We start from the raw sequence: 21050 nt of genomic DNA, 5'->3' as shown, positions 1-21050 counted from the left end.
CTGTGGCATTAATACAATATGTCAAAGGACGTACAAAGTGCCTCAATGTAACGTTAATAGCTGATGCTGTGGGATGAGAACGTGTTGCATCCAGCTGATAAAACACCATTATCAACTCAAAGTGTAAACTCTGTTATGATGACAGCTTAGATGTAATTGTTCCAGCAATTGTATGAACTTCCACAGGATAAATTGTAACAACTTTGTTGGTAATTGTAATTGTGCTGAAAAGATGGATGAATAACAGAACGTCTACTGGCATCACAATGTTTCTTTTGTTGACTTTGACATTTAACATGAGTTAACTTAGCTGGCTGAGTCAGCACATAAGCCTATGTGTCCATCTTCCCTGCAGTCAGAGTCAGGACACCAACCGTCAGTTTGTTAGCTCAGCTAGCAGGCTGCGAAAAATCAGCTAACTCAGACGATACGTTTTTGTGGTAAACTGACGAAAGCTGTGTTCGACTAACTCTCAAGCTATGAATTCTAAGTCATGGTGTGTATTGTATTGTATTTTACACATCTTAACCATGGTGGTTGTATGATGCACACATTTTTGTCAAGGGCCCAAACAGACTCTACTGTTGCCACTGGCGAAACAAAATAGCTGGAATGTGCTTGTTTAGTGAAGAGTTAATGTTTCTGTGACAACAGCTCAGGACCAGGTGGATTTCATCTTGCTACTATTTGTCAAAGGCTGAAGCATCCTCTGGTTTAATCCCACTCACTGAGCGTTGATTTATTTTCTCATTGGCTGCAAACAGCTGTCAGTCACAGCTGGATTTATGTGATTTATACACAGAGGTCTGACCTCTTGCAAAAAGAAAGATGCAGGGTTAAGATAATAAAATGGGGTAAAGGAGACAAACAAAAAGAGGCTCCAAGCCTCCATCACTGCTGCATTCTTATTTCCTTCTCTGCGTAATAAACACCTTTCCCTCTCCATCCGTCCTCCTCGCTCTTCCTCTCTGTCTTTCTCTCTGATCCTTCCATAAAAAGTGATTGATCAGTCGGGCAGCAGTTCACTGATCATCTCCTCAGCCATTCCTTTTTTCTCTCTCCCCCCATTACCTCCTCTTCTCTCCCTTCATTACCTTCCCTTCACACCATAAATCTCCTCCTCTCCCTTCTGCTGCTCACCTCGGTCCCTCACCTCCATTGTTGTCCTTTTCTCCTCATTTCCCCTCTGTTTTCTTAAACCTTTTTTTCTCTGACCTCTTCTTTTAATTTACTCTCTCATGTCCTTGATCCAGGATTATTGACTTGGTTTTTGCCTTTGAGTGCCTCCTTTTTCCCTTTTCCTATTTTTACAACCTTTTCTTGCTTTTTTCCTTTTTTCCCTTTTCCCCAATATTTTATTCTTTTTATTTTTCCCCTTATACTTTATTTTTATCTTTCTTTCTCTTTGTTTGTCTGTAATTACAGCTGTATCCTTTGCTTTGATTTCAGTCCCATATTTTGTTCATTAACTTTGTAACTTCATTCACCCCCTTCTGCTTTTTCCATTCATTTCTCCTTTTTCATTTTTTAAATTTTATTACTTGTGTTCTCTCTTTTCTTTTTATCAGTTCTCAAATTCCTAATATTTTCCGTTCTTTCCTTTTCTGCTACCTTCTCTATTTACCTTTCTTCTCCTACTCTCCACATTCTTTTTCGTTGCTCCTCATTAACTCTTTCAATTACTTTTTTCCCAGAGCCTGTACACCTCCTTCCCCCCTCCTCGGCCCCTTTTTCCTCTCCTTCTCCTCTTCATCCTCATTTTCTTCTTGAAGTTACATAGCAGAACGACAGCTCTGAATTTTGTGACTCCTGAATGACGGATGTGTGAAAGAGAAAAATACAAGCAAACTTGAGCCCTTGAGTTAAGCGATAACATCCCCTGCAGAACACACAAACACACACACACAAACACATATTTCCCAATTAAACACTTCAGCGCACTGTGTGATTTTATCTGCTCAGCAGCTGGGCAGCTTTAGCAGCACTGATCAATGCTGGTTCACCTCTGTTACTCACACACATTCATGCAAAATGCTCACAAAAGCACACACAGACATCATGCCCTCTCTGGCTGTGTCACTTTGTCTCCACTCTCTCTTCTCTCTTTTGGTTTTTACTCTTTCTCGTCTTCATTGTCTTTTGCATTTTTCTTCAAGCTTTTTTTCTTTCCTCACATCACACTTGTGCATAATCTCACACTGACACACAACGACATCTTTCATTCTCTTTTACTCAATTTCCATTTTTATTCCTTTTCAACTTCATTTTGTTTTCGTTCTCTTTCTCCCTCCACCATACTCTCACATTCTCTTCTCTCTGTGCTGGGTTTCTCAGTGTGGCAGTCTAAGTAGGTCGGTGTTGACAACTGAGCTTCACACAGACAGCGAGGAGAAATTATTTCTGCTCTGTGTGGGTTTCCATACAAACACTCACCCACTGAATCTGTATATTATCTGTCACAGTAGATTATAAGCAAAGGAGAATGTTAGTTAACATAGAAAAGTCAGTATTAAGGGTCAGACATGCTCACTTCAGAATATAGTACAACCCTGTATGTGGATGTGTGCACACTGTTCATATAATAGCTGTGTATATAATCGTGTGACCCTCACTCTAAAAGGCTGCTTTAGAGTCAGAACTTAACATAACGGTTCTTTTCTGGTTTGTGTATGTAAACATTGCACAGCAGCTGTTCTGGCTCCTACTCACTTTTATGTTCCTTTGGTCTCTTTGGTGTGGAATTGCATCACTGCTATTGCTGTAGCCAGTCCACGGGAGTCTGCACAAATGAAAGTTTAAATTTTTAAGAGATGTGTCCACATACTGCCTGCAATTTTGTAATTACCTGGGTTAGAAAGTACCATGTAACAACACGTTGAAGGAAGTTACGGCAGATTAATCGACCACAAAACACAGCAGCTCAAGTGACATCACTGAACTTACCAAGTTGCCTTGTGCCTGTTACATTTACAGCCTCTAAAACAACTAATAACATTTTCTCCAGGTATATTCAAGCACCAGGCAGCACAGTGGTGGTGTGGTTAGCATTGCCACCTCACAGCTAGAAGGTCCCTGGTTTGAAACCCTTGCAGGCTGCAGTCTTTCTGTGGGGAGTTTGCATGTTTTCCAAATTTAAAAGCGCTTTGTGTAAGAGTTTATAGATAAAAACAAAGCTAGCAGTTTTACGTCCCACTAATTGAGTTATTGAACATTTGGCTTTTTGTCTCATTTCAATTCTCTTGTTGTTGATGTTCTTTATAACAGAAAGTGAAGTTTAAATATAAGCTTCTTGTTGAACTTTACTGTTAATGGACACCCGAAAAAGAGCCTCAGTGCTAAATCAAAATTCTAGCTAATGGAATTTATAAAGGGGTAATATTGATTCAAGCACTAAGAACAAGCTTGCATCATTGCCTGCACAGTTTAAGATTTAAAGACATTTCAAATTTATAGTTGGTTGATATATTATTTAATAGTTAGCAGAGGTGGCAAAAGTAAACATATCCTTTACTCAATATAAGTAGAGTTACTTTTACTTAAGTAGAATTGAAAAAGTACAAGCATTGAAATTTTGTTAAGATTTATATTTTTTTTTTAAATTCTGTGAGTTTTGCAAAAAACCTATTACCATATTAATATACCTCGAATTTTACTAAACCATCAAACTTAAATAATAACGAATAAATAAATTACTTAGGGGCCTTGAATAATGCACAATAAAATACATACTACGGATTTATTTGCTGATTTTTCAGTGTTACAGAAATCAGTAAATAGCCGACGTACCTTACTTGATACACCAACAGGTGCAGAGGTACCAACAGGTAGCACCTGATTTGGGGATGTTCGTTTTGAGTAAAATAGCCAACTTCATAGTCAAGTTTTAATAGTCGTGAGATTTTCAACCACCTGGTTGAAATATTAATATCCCAGACTTCTGGAGTTTTTATAGTTTCAGTGGATTTGACACAGATAAAGTTTTAGAGAGCTGCTGCTTTGCTCATCAATTCTCTTAACATCAAGGCAAAATCGTGAGTCTATTTTAGTCTACAAGTTAATTTATTGGTGACATTTACAATCTTTAACCATTTAATTTGTGGTTAATTGATGCTGAGAAATTTCTACTCAATAATGTTAACTGCAGCACAACTATACAGTTTAATTTAAAATATCCTTAGGGAATATTTTAGGGAAGAAATTCAGGCAGTTTTTTCAAACTTTGCTTCCCATCACACTGACAACAGACCTGTCTGAGAATTGCTGCCTGTCGCTGAAAGGCAAAACTCTTCAAATGTTTCTCAGCAAACATTTACTGCTGTAGTCTCCTGTAGTTACACTTGAAAGCTGAGCTAATGTTAAAGTACATCTGTGCTGTTTAGGTTATCATGCTGTACAAACCTGCTGCTGTTCCTGATAGTGGAGCCACAATATATTTATTCAGAAAATGATCAAAGTCGTCCTTTAAGATTTATGGCGCTGATATAACGTAACTAGACCACATGATTTTGTGTATGAGGCAAGCTTTTGAATGAATGAGGGACAGAAAATCATCCCTTTGTGCATTAACAGTTGTGTTTTATAGCAGGTTGTCTGTTAGTATGATCCTGTAATGATGTTAATGAGGTTTTTCTGACATGGTTTACAGTAAAGTGATCTGATGGTCTGTATGGACATGAGTTTAACATACTGGACAGTAACATGTTCCCACAGTGCTATTCACTGGTAACTAACACCCCATAGTACCTAAAATATGCAATTTCATTTTCACTTTGGGGATTTTATTTGGTTCACCTCAAACAAGAGGGGACTCAAATAATGTACTGCATGTGCACGTAAAAGATATTTTCCTATCAAAAGCTCCAAAAGGCCTTTGTAATTTCAGCTCAGCAGCATTAGTGCAGCAGTCGGAACATATAGAACGAAAATGCCACATCCTCCTGTTGGCCTGGAACATTGCCAAATGCACCACAACACTTATTTATATATTTCTTAGTTGTTGCACAACAGCTTTCTACCAATGTGTTTCATAAGCAACATTTGATCATGGACTGTACACACACTCGTATACACACTTGATGCCACAGAAGCAGTAAATGCCACTGATTGCTGGTGTGATAATGGGCAGGTTGAGAGTCACTTCAGACAAGTGATGAAGGTTAAAGGGCTCTCGCTCTCTCTCTCCATGTCTTTCTGTCTCTCTGTCTCTTCCCAGCTTCAAAGCAAATAGATTAGCAGGTTATACAAAAAATTGCTCTTTGTGTGTGAGAGAGTGAGAGACCAGCTACTAGATCAGCCGCTTGTTAAAATCCTGGTGCTGGTGTCAATTTATCGCCATGGAGACTGACGAGGGGGCAGGTCAGAAGTCCAGTCAAGCCTTTGATCAGCTGCAGGGGTGAGTTATTAATAAGCTCTTGTTTTCTCTCTTCCTCTCCTTTTTCTCTCTGTCTCTTTCCTTCCCATACTCTCATTTCTCTCAAGGTTTTACAGCAGTGACATCACTGTAGTCAAGACGCACATATATGACATCAGAAACCAAACCCAGTAGTTATTAGGAAATGTTTGAATCATTTAACATAACAGCCTCCTGGTGCAAACTATTCATTATTTGTATTAGGACCATAACTATTATCAGTCTCATTAGTTCCTGCAGTATATCATTAAGAATATTGTGTCACACTGTGTCCCCTGTTGATCAGGTTCAGCTAAATGATCTGTAATTATAAGAAGTCATTGGCCTTTAAATTGGACAATTAATAATAAAATAATGATGGACATTTTTGCGGACACAGGTTCCAAAAAAGTTGGGACACTGCCATAAGCAGAACTTTCTTCCTACTTTTTTAACAGAAGTTCCACTTACCATTAGATTTGTAGAGAGGCCTGGGAAAAAACTTGACTTGAAACACATAATTTGGGCCAAAAGAATCCTGGCCAACCTTTAAACAGTCTAGTTTGCAGAAAGCTGATACATCTAAACCTGCCACATTCAAAAACCAACTGCCTGGACTGTTATTGGGACTATTCACAAATTAATCTGTGAATTTTAGAAGCATTTTATTCTGTGGCTCTTAACCAATTATTACCATCAAATCAAACCAACAACAACACATATTGCATCTTTGTTTCTGAAATCACATTGGAAATTATTTTATCTTGTGAAAACATCGAGAAATATGCTAATGTTTTATCCTTTGACTAGTAATATTAATTTTAAAGAAGACGATGTTACCATTTAATGTGTCTGCGTGTGAGTCCCTCTTTCTGGGTTCATATTTGGTTCGCGACAAGACTTGGCACCAGCTCTTCAAGACTTCACAGACACTGAAGCTTTTACAAACGCTCAGCAGTCCAACTGTGGCCTTGTAGATAGTAGAGTTTTTGGCAAACAGTTGAGAAGAAGAGAAGGGAGTTGACAAAGACGAATAAAGAAGAATAGAAAACATCCAGTAGAGGAAAAGAGAGGAGTGATGGAGGACAAAGCAGAGTGGATGAGGAGAGGATTCATATCAGAGAAAACGCCTGAGGGAAGAACAAAATAAATTGGATGGCGAGAGAGGAAAATGAGAGAGAGACAATAGCTGCATGAAATTGGATTGAGAGAAAAACAAAATAAGAGATAACAAGTGAAAGAAAGAAGCAGAAAAGGAAAGAAAGGGAAGGAGGAGACAAAGACTTGAGGAAGAGGACAACTGAGAAAGAAACTGAAGGAAAGATACAAAGGAGGAGGAAACAGAGAGATGCTGGAAAAAGTAAGAAACATGACAAAAAGTAAATATTGAAATGCACCAAGGTGGATACAGAGTGACGGACTAAAACACAGAGTGTGAATGACCTTTAGAAAAACAATAAAACAAGTTAGACAAAAAGTAACAGGATAAACAAAATCATTAGGATTTATCCTCTGAGGACTGTGAATGTTTGTACTGAATTCATGACAGTCCATCCAGTAATGATCTTATTCCACTGGACCCATTGACCCACCCAGTGTGATTAAACAAAGAAAAACTAAAGCAAAGGGCAAAATGAACTGAAAAGGCAGATAGATAAAGAATCCAAAAAGGAGAAAGAGGTGGTGATGGAGACAGAGAGAGAGAGAGACAGAGAGAGGCAAAAAGACACAAGGACTGATCAGAGGAGTGCCTGCATGCTTGGCAAGCAAATTATTTGCAGAGCTACAGATTTCCAGGCTGCCTAGTTGTGTGTGTGCATACAATCCTGGGTTATTTTTACCCCTCTATTTAAAATGTGCTTGGGGATGCAGAAGCGCAGGAAGTGAGTGTCATCTCACTTTTCCTCCAGTGAGCTTCGGTTCTCCTCCATAACCCACCCGTCCTGCTGTACTACTACCAATGTCGGCCATCCCTGTCTCCCACGTTGCATCAGCACACACGCGGTGACGCACACGCATACACACAATGACACCATGTAAGCAGGCAGAATGGTGGTGGAGTAGCCAGCAGTGCCACCTCCCAGATTGAAGGTCCTCGGTTTGAACACCGGCCGGCTGTGACCTTTCTGTGTGGAGTTTGCATGGTCTCCCTCTGCCCTTGTGTTTCCTCCCACAGTCCAAAGACATGCATGTCAGCTTAATTGGTGACTCTACCATGTCTGTAAATTAATAATTTATGGGTATGAAAGCACTATTTGTAAGGAAAAAATCTCCTCAGAATTTCCTCAGATATCAACTTGTTTTTTATATACTGTCCACATTTTCAAAAAAGAAGCCTGATCGTTTTTTTAAAGTGTCCAGAAAACTTGACACTTTATATCAAATTACTGAAAAAAGAGGGGATCGGGGTCATTATCCTGTAAATGACAACCCAACTTCACTGAGCACATCTCCTCCATCACGTATGCATTCTGACTTACACTCTGCTGTATAACATCAGAAAGCTCCAACTCCACCTTTCTGAATATGTAACCCAACTTCTCTTACAGGACTCGCTCATATCTCATCTTGACTACTTCAGTGTCCTACTAAAATAACTACAAGCATTTAGAATTAGCCACAGTAAACACTAGGTACATCCTGGTTCCTAGTTTTGCATAGACACCCACAGTAGTTGGTAAAGATTAAGGAACAATTGTGTTCTGGTTTCCCAAAAGGATTCAGACACAACATTTATTTACTCTTGTTACCTCAGCTAACCACAGGAGTCAAACCCTTTTTAAACACACATTCCACCACCAAGCATCACCTTGTGACTTAGGTTCAGTCAATAAATGATTTCTGTTAAGAAAATAATTAATTAAATGATTAATCCTCTAGTACCATAAGACTGGACACCGCTGACTGTGTTGTTGCACCGTGTTTCATTGGCTGCGTCAGGCCTCCTGCACAACCGTTACTTCTATCATTACTATCAATGTACACTTTTATACTGAGCTTACTTGGTTTATTGGTTCAAAATTAAAGTGTACTACTACTATTCATTACTATGTATATTAATATTTTATTTTATGTTTATTTTGTCTTAGTCCTATTTTATTTTGACTATTTCAGCATTTAAGCTGGGTAAGCTACTGGATGCCTTAACTTTCCCTCGGCATCACTAAAGTATCTAAGTATGTAACTTAATACCAGAACACTCAGAGGACTGTCAGGTGAGGCAAACCATGCAAATATTTGGAACATCCCAAAGGTTTTTGGGAAAAGGGGCCCCTCCTTTTGGAATGACATTGTGACCCTACAAAAACCGAACACACTGAACAGTGCAATGCAGCTACACTGTAATGAATTGTTGTAGAATTCCCAGTAATTACCTGGCAAAAAAGATTAGCATTTAGTTAATGGAAAAAGAATTACAGTGTACAACTGGATGTATTTTACAGAGTTTTGTTGTATTTAAAATTACACTGATGTATTGTTTATTTTAATCTAGTGTACAACTTTATCTGCTATTCTATTAACATTACATAATTTAAATTACGTGTTAATAGTTCACAAAACAATATGTTGTTGTAAAGTGTTTTTACGGGTAATTTTTTCCTTCCTTCCCTTCAACCAGCTTTTAAAATACATATTCAGAAGTCTTTTAAATGACACCTTAATGCAAAAGTATCGAGATTGCATTACTTTTTCTTTATCTGTTAATTAAAACAGGAGTCATAACTACAGCAAAAAAAAACTTTTAATAAAAGTCAATAGTTTTACATGAGAAGAAAAGGTCATTATCTTTTGTATTTTGTATGAGAATGCTCAAAGCCATTTAAGTCCACTTGCCTGAAGAGAAAAGAGACACAAAGACTGTGGCTGTTTTTTTATGTTGCCCCACTTTGCCATCTTGGAGCCACTGGTTGTACTGGTTCCAATGAAATATCTGAAAATCCAAAAATTACATAAAAAGAAAAAACTGCTCACAAAGTCGTTACGCAAACTGCCGGTAAAACTGCACATAGCTATTCTACATTAAAAACTCATATGGTTGTACAAGACAAACTAATAATTTGCATTAGTTAAAAGTTTACTCTGCAGTGTTGCTGGGGTCATAGCACAGCTTGGTTAAGACAATGGGAAATTACAGTTACTCTCACCAAATAAATGACTATTGCTCATCGAATGCGCTTGTTCCTTATTCTAATTCAACTGCCTAAATCAACAGTATTCAGCTGTAATGTGCATCATCTGGAGTCAAGTCACAACTTGCCTGTAATTGTACAATATGATCAGTTATTATGGAAAAATCCTGTTAGCTGCTATAATTGTTTTTTAACCATGATTCATGGCAATATAGAATCAAACTTTTTTAAATGAAAGTACAAGCAGTTATTGTATTTTACTATAGAAATGACAGAAATTTGTTACAGTGGACCCAAAAACACCTAAGAGGGGCCCTTTGCCTAAGGCCCCTCTTAGTATAAGATGCATTCACTAACACGTAATCGTGGTTGCAGTTTAGGTGCATAGTAACTTAATACCGATGACCCTTTTTCTAACTCTCTGATTTGTTTTTAACTAACACCAGTTACGTATCTAAAAGCTCGTAAAATACAAATGTTTTTCCACCTGTTTGCACATAATGATGTTTTTAGTTGGACTAGAAAATATTGACTGTTGGTGCCTTCATTTCACCACCACTAACAAAACAAATTAACACTAGTAATTCTTCCAAAGTTTTTTCTTGTTTTTCTATCTAACTTAAATTTCTGACAGCTGTTCCTGTTTAATGCAGATCTCATGCTGCATCAGCAGGGGAAAATAAAATCTGCAGCAAACAAAAGTGTCACAGGTGTGAAAAATCTGTCCATCCTTTTCACAAATTACCTTTGTTTAAAGATTTATAAAGCATTAACATGAATCCAGTGAAATCTTGCCACCTTCCAATCTGTGACACAAATACAAATTAAAAAAAAAAAAGCAGATCAGAATTAAAGAGTGACAGGTGAGGTTAGAGTTGTTTACCTTTTTCTTCCTAAGACAACAGCTGAGGGAAATTTCTAATTTCTCCTCAAAGGTGTCATTTAGTTTTTGATGCTGGTTTGTTCTTGTATTAGTATGCGTTTGCAATATTCAGGTTTTTCAAATGAAATTACTGTTACAGCATCACTAATGTATTTTATGCCTCTACTAAGTTAAAAGTCTGTTACATGATGATGTATACATGCCAGCAAGTGTGTGCACTAGAAATACCAAATCTTTAAGCTGTTATTTAAAAAGATGTAAATCTGTTAAATGAAACTTTCTTTCCCACAGATCCAGAAGCATCATAGTTTTATCTTTCTTTCTTTAGTTTTTGTTTAATCTGTCCATCGAAGCGTTGTGCAATGGATTATCCAGAGCAGCAAAGACATTATTGATACTGCACAAAGACAGTGTGCGAATGTGCTGTTTGCGTTTTACTCAGACCTTTAATTCAGTATAATGCAGAAACCTCTTGAGGATGTTTCCATCTTGGGCAAGTCTCTCAAGCACTGAACACCTGAATTTGAGCATTTATTCACCCTGTGGGACTGGTGGGACACATGTCCATCTGTAAATTTTTCCACTTTATTTTTAATTTCCAATCATCAAATGTCTCCAAAAGGTACAACAACACATGTTTTTCCTTTATTATTTAGTATGAAAGTGGCTTAATCTTCAGCCTAACAACACAAACAACAACGGTGAAGACGACAGCTGTGACTTTATGACTGATCTGTCCTCATTGTTGATGTGTGACCTAAGAAATGGGCTGAGTGTGCTGAGTGTGAACACTGTGGGAGCAAAGTTTGAGACTATGAGGATTCTTCCCATTGCCTTGGAAATTGTCCAGGTTTAAACGATGTCTCGTACTGTCACTCACAGGTACGTCCACGCCCTCTACCTTGGTGCCCAGAGCCGCTGGCACAGCAACAGTCCGCACCACTTCCACTGGCGGCTGATGTTTGAGAACGCTGATATAACAATGCTTCGTCTCTTGGAGGCCTTCCTGAAGTCGGCGCCACAGCTCGTCCTGCAGCTCAGCATCATGATCCATGGAAACACAGTCCTTCCCCTGCAAGGTGACAGACATGCTGTGACACTTCTGAGGAAACAGTTAGATTGACACATAGCTGGCAGGAGGGAGCAGTGAGTAGCCATGTGACCTCACACACAGAGTTATGGGTTCAAATCTGCTGTCCAATTGGGAGCCTTGTCTCTGGGACCTCCCTCCAGCACCCCCATACCTAATCAAGATGTACGTATAGCACAATACAAATGGCTGGCAATATTACAAGTTTTATTTTCATACATATTTTTTTCTTAATTCTTTCATCATTTCTCCTAATTATTTCCAATAATTGTGATAACAGCTAACTGCTCACATTTGGTGACCTACTGAAAAAGTAGGGCCGCACTTAAAAATAAAAGCACTTTGGAAATACTCAGTTAGTTGATTGCTGCAGTAAAGAAAGTACAATATATATTATCAGCAAAATGTATATGAAGTATCAAAAGTTCTTGTCTCTTGTGATTGAAATCAGATTCTGACACTACAATTTTTCTCAACCAGTGGATTGATTACTAAGAGAGGACAACTCTGATTCACAACTCTGTTTTCAGTTTTTGGACATTTCTCAAATTTTAAAATGTTTGTTAAATATTGATTTATGTCAACAGTTATCAACAATTTAATGCAGATGCTCTTGGTATCCATCAACTTCCATCCATCCAGTATCAGACAGAAGTCGGTTGCATATTTTTTTTTTTATTAATGGCTCCTTTTAAATTATTCAAATGCAGCAGGTCCACTGGCAGCAAAACCGTCTCAGATCACGAAATACTACAGTAGCTACTGTCAAACAACTCAACTTTTTTCTCCTTGGACTATAAAACTCACTTAAAAATAAAAATCACTTGACTGCAGACAGTGACTATGATGTTCCAGCAGTAGCTAGTTCATGGCAGCTCTGTGCCATGAACTGGGTTGTTCCTGAACCAATGGTCTGTCAGATAAGTAAAACAGTCTTCATTCCTGACTTGGTCAAATCCACCTCTTTCTCAGATATGCACTGAGCCCATTGAACTTTCCATTGTATTGTGCTGGTCAATCCAATCCAAACTTACAGTATGGACTCTAGATTGTCCTATTCTTTGGACAGCAGAACTTTGTTTCCCAGTGGTAATTGTGATGGCTAGTATTAGTCTGAGGAGTTGCTTACAGCTACAGCACCCATATGTTTGGTAAAGATAAAAACAGATGGAGCTGTGTAGCACAGACAAACGACAAAATGGTAAATGGTCTGCACCTATATCGGGCTTTTCTACCTTATTCTGTTCTGTTCATCATTCCTGATTGTTACAGTGGCTTCTGCAGAGCAAGTAATGTTATTGTGTGTGTGTGCGTGTTGAGGGCAGATATCAATAGGAGAGTCAATGCTTTATTCATGCATCTCTTAAAATTAGCAGTTTGGCCTTTGATGAATGAAACAAAGCATTGTCATTTTCTTTCGTTCTCTCTCTCTCTCTCTCTGACTCAGATATGTACACACGCTGTACAAACATTTAGAGCTCACACAGAAGAAGTCAGGTGTCAGACACATATTTAAATTGTGCAGAACATGCAGTCAAGCAACAGGTAAATAAAACCTGGACAATACACACACGAGAGCAGCACAATGGCTCACACACACCACAAAATGTGAATTCCCACTGTGCAACACACAGTAAACGTACTTCCAGCTCTAACCTGAGATGGAAAAAGGACGGAAAATAGCTTTACTCATCAATAATATCCTTAAAATCTATAGGACTAAACATGCAGTTCTTTCTATTTTGGCGACACACAGTCTGTTAATAAGCTTATACAGAGTCACTGCGTCATTGATTATTCCATAACTGAGTCAATCAAATGAATCACATCAATGCTGATTAACATATCAATGCCAATTAATCATTCATGTAATCTATTAGGTACAAATCCCAAACATTTGCTGGCTCCAGTTTCCCCAAATGTTGGGACTTCCTGGGCTTTCCAACCATAACAAACTGCATCTGTCACTTTCTACCCATAATCCCCTTTGTTTTGGGTTCAGCTTTTATGTAGCAGCTTTGTTTTATTCTTTCAAGCTGCAGACCAGAAATTTTGTCATGACATTGTAAACTCCAAGTGAGAACACTGGCTGTTGATACTAGGAAGGAGGAAGTCTATACTGTAACAAATAACACTGATTAATTCAATTACATCACATCCATTGCACAAGTGCACTTTTTAGTGATGCAACATTTCAGCGTTTGTACAGTGATGAACTCTTTCAGTTCAGAGAATTCCTGGATGAACCTTTGTTATTTACTCTTACACTTCTCCTGCAGTTAAACAGCCCCTTTGCCCTGGTAATGAGTTCTTTGCAGAAGTCAGACTTGAAGTCATACTAGAAAATACAAGGTCAAACGTTTGTGTGCAAAGTAATTGCTGCTTCCTTGGTTTTTAGCTCATCAATAACATGACACAGCAGGTGCATGTTTAGCTTTTTGTGCTGACATCCTGGAGTGAGGATTTCACTGTGGGTAGCTTCAGAGGAATCTTTTCAGAAATTACTGAGCATGCATGAAAAACTGACGTCTGGACAAACACACCATTTACACAGCTGCCATTGGCTTGTAAAGAATACAAAATGAAATAGAATTTCCCCCTATATTGCAGAAGAAATATCAACATTTTAAATAACTGGACAAAATGATACAAAAAAAAGAAAATACTTACTTTTCCCAAATAAAGTTACTTTTCCCAAATAACACAAAATATGAGACATTCTCAATTGGTAAAAACTCAAAGCTAAAAGTTGGAATAATTGGAACTCAGGGCTGTTGAATGGGGTTTGTCTGCACAGTAATTGTTGTTACACCTCTAGCAGCTTGGTTTTGTAAATTTCATTAAATGTCTACATTAAAACATGTTTCCCTCTATCTCTAAATAAATGATCAAAAATAACATTAAAATGCAAAGTCTAATGCTTCATGGTTAATTTGAGACAAGATTGCATGATTAAGACACATGAATGTTTAATGTGTTAAACTCTGCCCCAGGAGCTCACAGGAGGCCTCACATGTGCCAACTAATGATCATTTTACTTTGGTGAAAACTGTTTCGGGTCCATGTGAATGAATAAGAAACAGTTTTTAGAGCCATTTTCTGGTTGGAAAATAAAATATTTTATTGAATGCTTGCCAAATTACAAAAACACTTGTCCTTAAATTGAATATAGATATGATCATGAATCACTGGAAAATGAACAATAACATTTCCTGGTTAGGTTATTAGAATGGTAATCTATAACATGTATGTGCTGTTAAAATAAATAGTATGTAATTGCTGAGAGACAGGGTTGAATGATCAATAATTACTCTCACAAACAATAAAACATGTCAGTTTTCAATAACTTAAATGTGTAACGGTAACACTACATACAATACACGACCTTAAACATTATTAAAAAGCATTAACACGAGGTGAACACACTGCATTTTTTCCAAAGCTAACTTCTGTATTCTTCAGCAGACTTTAGTTACCGACTGCAAGGTGCAAATTCCAGCACGAGCTCAAAGTGAATGTGACTGTGGAATTTAGATGGATGAAAACTCATGTGCAACAATAAAAGTATATTTTATGTTTCTGTGCTAGAACTACATAAAGATTAACATGTAAATAAGATAAATGATAATATGAGTGTAGCAGGGGAGGATATTGTAATTTACTTTTATCAATCACATTCTACATTGGGGTCTTTTGAACACAATGACTGAATGAAATGTAATTTGGCAGAAATTCAGTATATGAGTCTGTCTATTAATGCTTCTCCCTTTCCACCTTTATTTCTCTCTGCTCCTCTCCACACCCGTCTCTACAGGTCTGTCAGCCTCAGCCTCTCTGGTCTCACTGGCCTGGATGATCGCCTCCTACCAGAAGGTTCTCAGAGACTCTCGTGATGACAAGCTGCCCATGTCCTACAAGGCCATGATCGCTCAGATGCTGTGGCATTTCTTCACCATTGGGGCGAGGACAGTTGCCTTTGCCCTCTTTGCCTCCGTATTCCAACTCTACTTCGGCATATTTATTGTCAGCCACTGGTGCGGATGATATGATTTCAAAATCAGTGTAACTCACTCAAACAGTTAATTTGTGTCTACTGTATATATTAATTTTAGAAGCCTTTTTTAATTATAGAAACCTTCATTAGGCCATTGAGAAACTCACATCAAAGTATGTCCTGCACAATGTTGCAGCTTTCTTAAGTAAATAAGTAAACGATGAAAATATTTTTCTACCATAAGCCTTTTAATAAACTGTACATGATTAAATCAAACATCTTCCTCAACACTTCCCCTGAGCAGTGACACTTTGCAGGGGTTAAGTGATTATCTCTTTGACTCATTGTGATTATTTATGCATAGAGTTATTAATTCGGTGCTGAAATAGTGTGTTTGTCCATGAGCAGAGCAATATCGATGTCTTACATTGTGTCATGATTTGGCTACGGGTCTGTGTTTATCTTTTTAAATTCCTGTATTGGAATATCTTACCTATCCTATCTATCCTACGAAAAATTAACAGCTGAGGCAGCCGTACCGCTCAGCTTTAGGTTTAGGTCAATGTGTAATGGTACTGGGAATTTTAATGTTCCAGGAGCAGGCCTTTAAAATGTATTAGTATTTTAGGTTTTGTAGTACTTGGGGCTGTATACTTTTTAGGCACAAAAGTTCAGGTCACACTTACATTTTACGTCAATTTTGAGTGGAAATTTTTAAATATGCTTCATTCTTCTAAAGCATGAAGGTATCAACTACAATAAGCTGACAATCTTTATATTTTTAGTTTAACATGGATATGGGTTGTAGGAGAATTAAGGGTGAGTCAGTAAATTTAATTCAATTGGTCAGATTATTATGTATTTTTTTGTCTCATGTGATTTAGCATATTATTTGTTAGGCTATTAAATTCTTCTATTTCATAAACATCAATGACCATTTTGACATTATACTGGAGCTAGAATTAAGTTCAAGGCTCATAGACATGATAATCACTATGAATGACATACAATCTGAAAAGTAATCCTGAAAAGTTAATTTGTCCTGGAAGCTAGAGCAAAGTTTACTGCTCAAAATACCATTCTTACACAAAATGTTATCAATGTCTTAGATGATGTGTCCTAGTGGCTGCACACAAACCTCAGTGGATTTAAATGTGTGCCACATGATAAAATTACAATTTCTCCATCCTCTGGCCCAACATTGTCTAGTCCTCTTTTATAAACTTAGTGGTATGATTTTCATGTACTGTTTAACTGGATGTGGCTGTAGCTCTTGTAATGAAGTACATGACAGCAGTAGTAATGATGTACAATAAAAAAAAAAACTCTAATCAGCATTTTCCTCATTCCAGTCATTAGTTTTAAATTAAACTTTACAGACGTACAAAATGCTGCTTATAGAAGTACTGTTGTTTTTTCAGGTGTGTCATGACCTTCTGGATCATCCAAGGTGAGACTGATTTCTGCATGTCCAAGTGGGAAGAGATCATCTATAACATGGTGGTGGGAATCATCTACATCTTCTGCTGGTTCAATGTGAAGGAGGGCCCCACCCGTTTCCGCATGACAGTATACTACTCTGTAACACTGGCTGAGAATGTGGCACTGACGGCTGCTTGGTACACTTACCGCGGTCCGCACACCTCTGACTCCTACGCCTTGGTGGTGGTGTGCCTGGTGGCCTGCAGCTTTGCCCTAGGAACCTTCTTCATGTTGGTGTACTACTGCTGGCTCCATCCGGATGGGCCTGTCCTGGGCTCACAGTGGGGAGGATGTGTGGACGAGGGCATGGTGGGTGCAGGAGGAGTGGCAGGGGTGATTGATGCTTGCCTCACCCCATCTCAAGGGTCCCAAACAGACATGGTCATTACCAGTCCTCCGAGGACTCTCCCCAGGACTAAAGATACAGGGGAGCCAGTACCAGGGGAGCGAGACAAGGACAAGGAGAGAGACAGGGACAGTTGCCTGCCTGTCTTCCAGGTACGTCCTTCACCTTCCTCTTCCCCAGCACTCCTTCACAGGACCTCCTCATCATCACGTGCACAGGAGGGCCCTGTGATCCGGATCGACCTCCCAAGGAAGCGATACCCAGCCTGGGATGCACACTTTATTGATCGGCGCCTCCGCAAAACTATCCTTCTTCTGGAGACCACATCAGCTGTCAGCCCCCGAATACAGTACAGGAGTAGCATGATGGGCAGCAAAGAGGTATTAGAATATGAGACAACTGTTTGAGCTAAGAGGGGTTGTCAAAAATGCAGTCTGGGACCAAGTGACCTGGGACCGGCATGAGATCAGTTCTCGTCTCAGGACTGCCTGTGCCAGGAGAAGCATGGAAAAGAGGCCCACAGTGTCAGGCAACTCTTTGTACGAGAAGAGATTGGCAACTTGATTGTAAAATGTGAAGCGCAATCTGGGACCACGGCTCTCCCCATAGGACACAGTCCAGGAGCTAGTAGCATGAAGGTGTCATGGGACATTAATGGAGTAACAGTGAACTGGGTTAATCTTCATCTCTTTTTTTTTAAGAACTTATAGGTGAGTAATTTCATCTCCCATCCTATGACTAAGAAGTGGTAGATTTAGTTTCATCTCGACCGTTCAGTGCAACAAAGTAAATGCATTTAAGAGCAATGAAATTGCCATGTTTCAAATAATTTAGTTGGCTGTATGAACTGAGATTCAACAGAGACTTGCAAGGGAATGTTTAGAGGCCGGTTACCAGACTTAGCATGGAACATGCAGTCACTATGGTGTAGTAGCAAAAACAGACAGACTCACAATCCAGTAAAAACTGCTTTCATGATTTGGAGTTCAAAAGATGCCACATCTGTGTTAGAACTGGACTAAATTTGGTTGAAAGATCTTTTATAAGTCTTTTGTTTTCTTTTGTAAGAGGACGATTTAGGTCACAGTGTAAGAGATGAGACATGTTGTTCACATATAGGATGAAATATAGTGAAATGTGAATGTGAGTGTTTTTCATTTGTCAACCATATTTAGGTCAGTAAACTACAGTTAGTTTAGTTTTACCTCGAAATCACGTATTTATTATAATTGTAGGAATTTGAAGAATATAAAAACAAAAGTAGTAATTAATTTTATCTAATATTATTCCACCATCCTTGTGTTGCATTCCCTCAGTACATTTGGTAACCTTACTCTAAGCACTCTGTCTGCAGTGTCTGCACACTTGGGCTAAATCTTAGGCTCGGGTAAGATTGTTAATGAAGCCTATGATTTAAGTAGTAAGTCACCCACCCATACAGTATTTGCTACAAAGCAGCCAAAACCACAAGACCCACAGTTTACATCTGTTTCCATCTGAGCTGCAGTCACCCCCTACCTGATGAAGGACTTCTCTGGAACAATCAATCAGGACTGGATATAAGGATGCAAAGTGGAAGGAATCTGCAGTGGCTACCAACTTACGGCATGCTGTAACACACCACTAACAGGCCTGTGATGTACAGATTAATTCATACTGATGTCAGATATAAGCTATTATAATAAGCAGTAGTTGGGTGATGAATGACTTTTGAGTAAATAATTTACTCATTTGAGTCTAATTATCATTCACGTACCTTCAAATACATAACATGTAGGGGTATTTAGGGTTGTCATGAGTAACCTCATCATGCTACGAAAACATTTCAGTGTTTTGTTCATGGGCAGAACAGTAGCTGAAGAAACACGTCAACTGTCAACTTCAAAGACTTTCTCCACAGGTGTGTTTGCGCTTCATACCTGATAATCGGAAGCGAAACAAATGGTCAAAGAAACCTTTTGTTGGTTAGCTAGTTTGCAATAGCTGTTGTTTCTTGTTCCAAATAGGATGTGGACAAGGGTTTGAACTTTTTCAAAAGGTGGTGGTGTTTACAAAGTGATACCATGTACAGCGCAGGCTATTGTGGCAAAGCAGGTTTTAGTCGATTCAGAGTTGATGAATTAGTGACATCATCACTAGACTGACAGAAAAAGTGAAATAACATGAACTGATGATCAGCAACCATATACTTAACAGAGGTCAAAGGTTAAGCCTAGCAGCTCTCACATGTGAAGGGGTTTTACTATCAATTAAAATCAGCTTCTTGCTCAAAGTGAAACCTAGTAAACAAGCTTGTTTTTGAAGTTCCTTCAATGACGTGCTCTTTATAAGCCTGTAGGGGGAGTCTGGACTTTTATGGTGCTCTGATTGTTGGTGGGAAAGTCCATCCAGAAACACTTAAAGATGGAAGAGGGTTTGAGCATTTATAGCAATGCTACAGAAGCATTTGTCCAAACAAATAAGACATTCCTTATGTGACTACACTGCATTTAAAAAATGTGTTTGAAGATATGAGCATTTAAGATACTGTGCAGTGCCAGAGACTCCGAGTTCATCACATACTGTAAAGGTGGTCTCACTTTGGCTGAAAGTGCATCCTCTCTATAGCAAAACTCTTGTGTCATTTTAACTCTGGTGGTATGGACAAATTAAAAAATCAGGAATACAAAAAATACAAAAATTGATATCGGGGTATTGAGAGTTTAATAATGCAGACAGTGTTGTATCCTACCTGAAATTGTGAACGTTAGTACAGTGATGACAGTCACAGCGATGTTAATGGTGCTGAAAACAATGACTCTCTGTCAAACATGATCATGTCATGTCAAACATGACAGGCTAATGTACAGATAATGTGTACAACAACCACCCAATTGTGGGTCGAGGGCAAGGCTTCGCTGTCTTTGATTGGATAATAAACCAGTCCATCGTCGTTGAAATAACAGTTAAAAGTGGTGCACTGATTATATATTAACTTGAACAAAAAACATGTTAAAAAGTGAATAGTGATTTAAAAAACTGAGATCATCTTTTATTAATTGATGCAAGTATTTATGTTTATTTATTTTTGTATTTGTTTTATATCTATATATATATTGTTTACTCACTCAGTGGCCATGTCTTTGGTATGACTCTTATATTAAGATGTAAAAACTGATTTTCTTTTTTTTTATTCATTCTATATGTCTGTATATACCAGAGTGGCGCTATACTAGGATGTGTGTATGAGTATGTCTGCTTTGGTTTGTATGTATGTATCATATATACAGTATGTATGTGTGTAAGGATGTGCTCTAAGTTTTTTTTTTTTTTTTTATAACGCTGCTTAAACATCCTCGAAGTGAACGAGCAGAAAAATAAACCAGTGGTGAAAATATCTATGACAATGTAAAAAAAAAAAAAAAGAAAAAAAAAGAACTCAACAAGCTGTGCTGATAACTGTAGATGGGAACAATACTGTAGTAAATATGGCTGAACAGCCAGAGAAAAAAATGTGTTTGTGTCTTCTTTGATGACCAAGAGAGGCATGAAGAGCAACTAGGCAACATATTGTACATTATGTACAGTATTTGTTCTCCTTGCAGTTTACTTGAAAACTAACGGTAGCAATTTGATTTACTTTGGATGTGAGCAGTGCCCAAACCAACAAACACAAACTCTAACACCGACCCTGTCTGACCTAAGCAACCAAATAAATACAAACCCAAACGACAGGGTGTCTAATCTGAACTCCTCA

At 38.2% G+C, this 21050-nt stretch overlaps 1 protein-coding gene across 1 annotated transcript in view; it reads left to right on the top strand.

Annotated features, from left to right (window-relative positions):
- Positions 1-20731, top strand: part of xkr7b (XK, Kell blood group complex subunit-related family, member 7b) — a 75945-nt gene extending 55214 nt beyond the window's left edge. The window contains exons 2-4 of the mRNA XM_067528264.1: positions 11285-11481; positions 15307-15526; positions 16908-20731. Coding sequence (XP_067384365.1) covers positions 11285-11481; positions 15307-15526; positions 16908-17721 — 1231 coding nt within the window. The 3' untranslated portion in view covers positions 17722-20731. The remainder of the gene's footprint in view (positions 1-11284; positions 11482-15306; positions 15527-16907) is intronic.
- The last annotated feature ends 319 nt before the right edge of the window (positions 20732-21050 follow it).

The sequence above is a fragment of the Channa argus genome, chromosome 13 (genome assembly GCF_033026475.1).
Source record: "Channa argus isolate prfri chromosome 13, Channa argus male v1.0, whole genome shotgun sequence".
NCBI classification, from domain to species: domain Eukaryota; kingdom Metazoa; phylum Chordata; class Actinopteri; order Anabantiformes; family Channidae; genus Channa; species Channa argus.
Note: the sequence above shows the minus strand (reverse complement) of the source record. Positions and strands in the feature narration are given on the sequence as shown.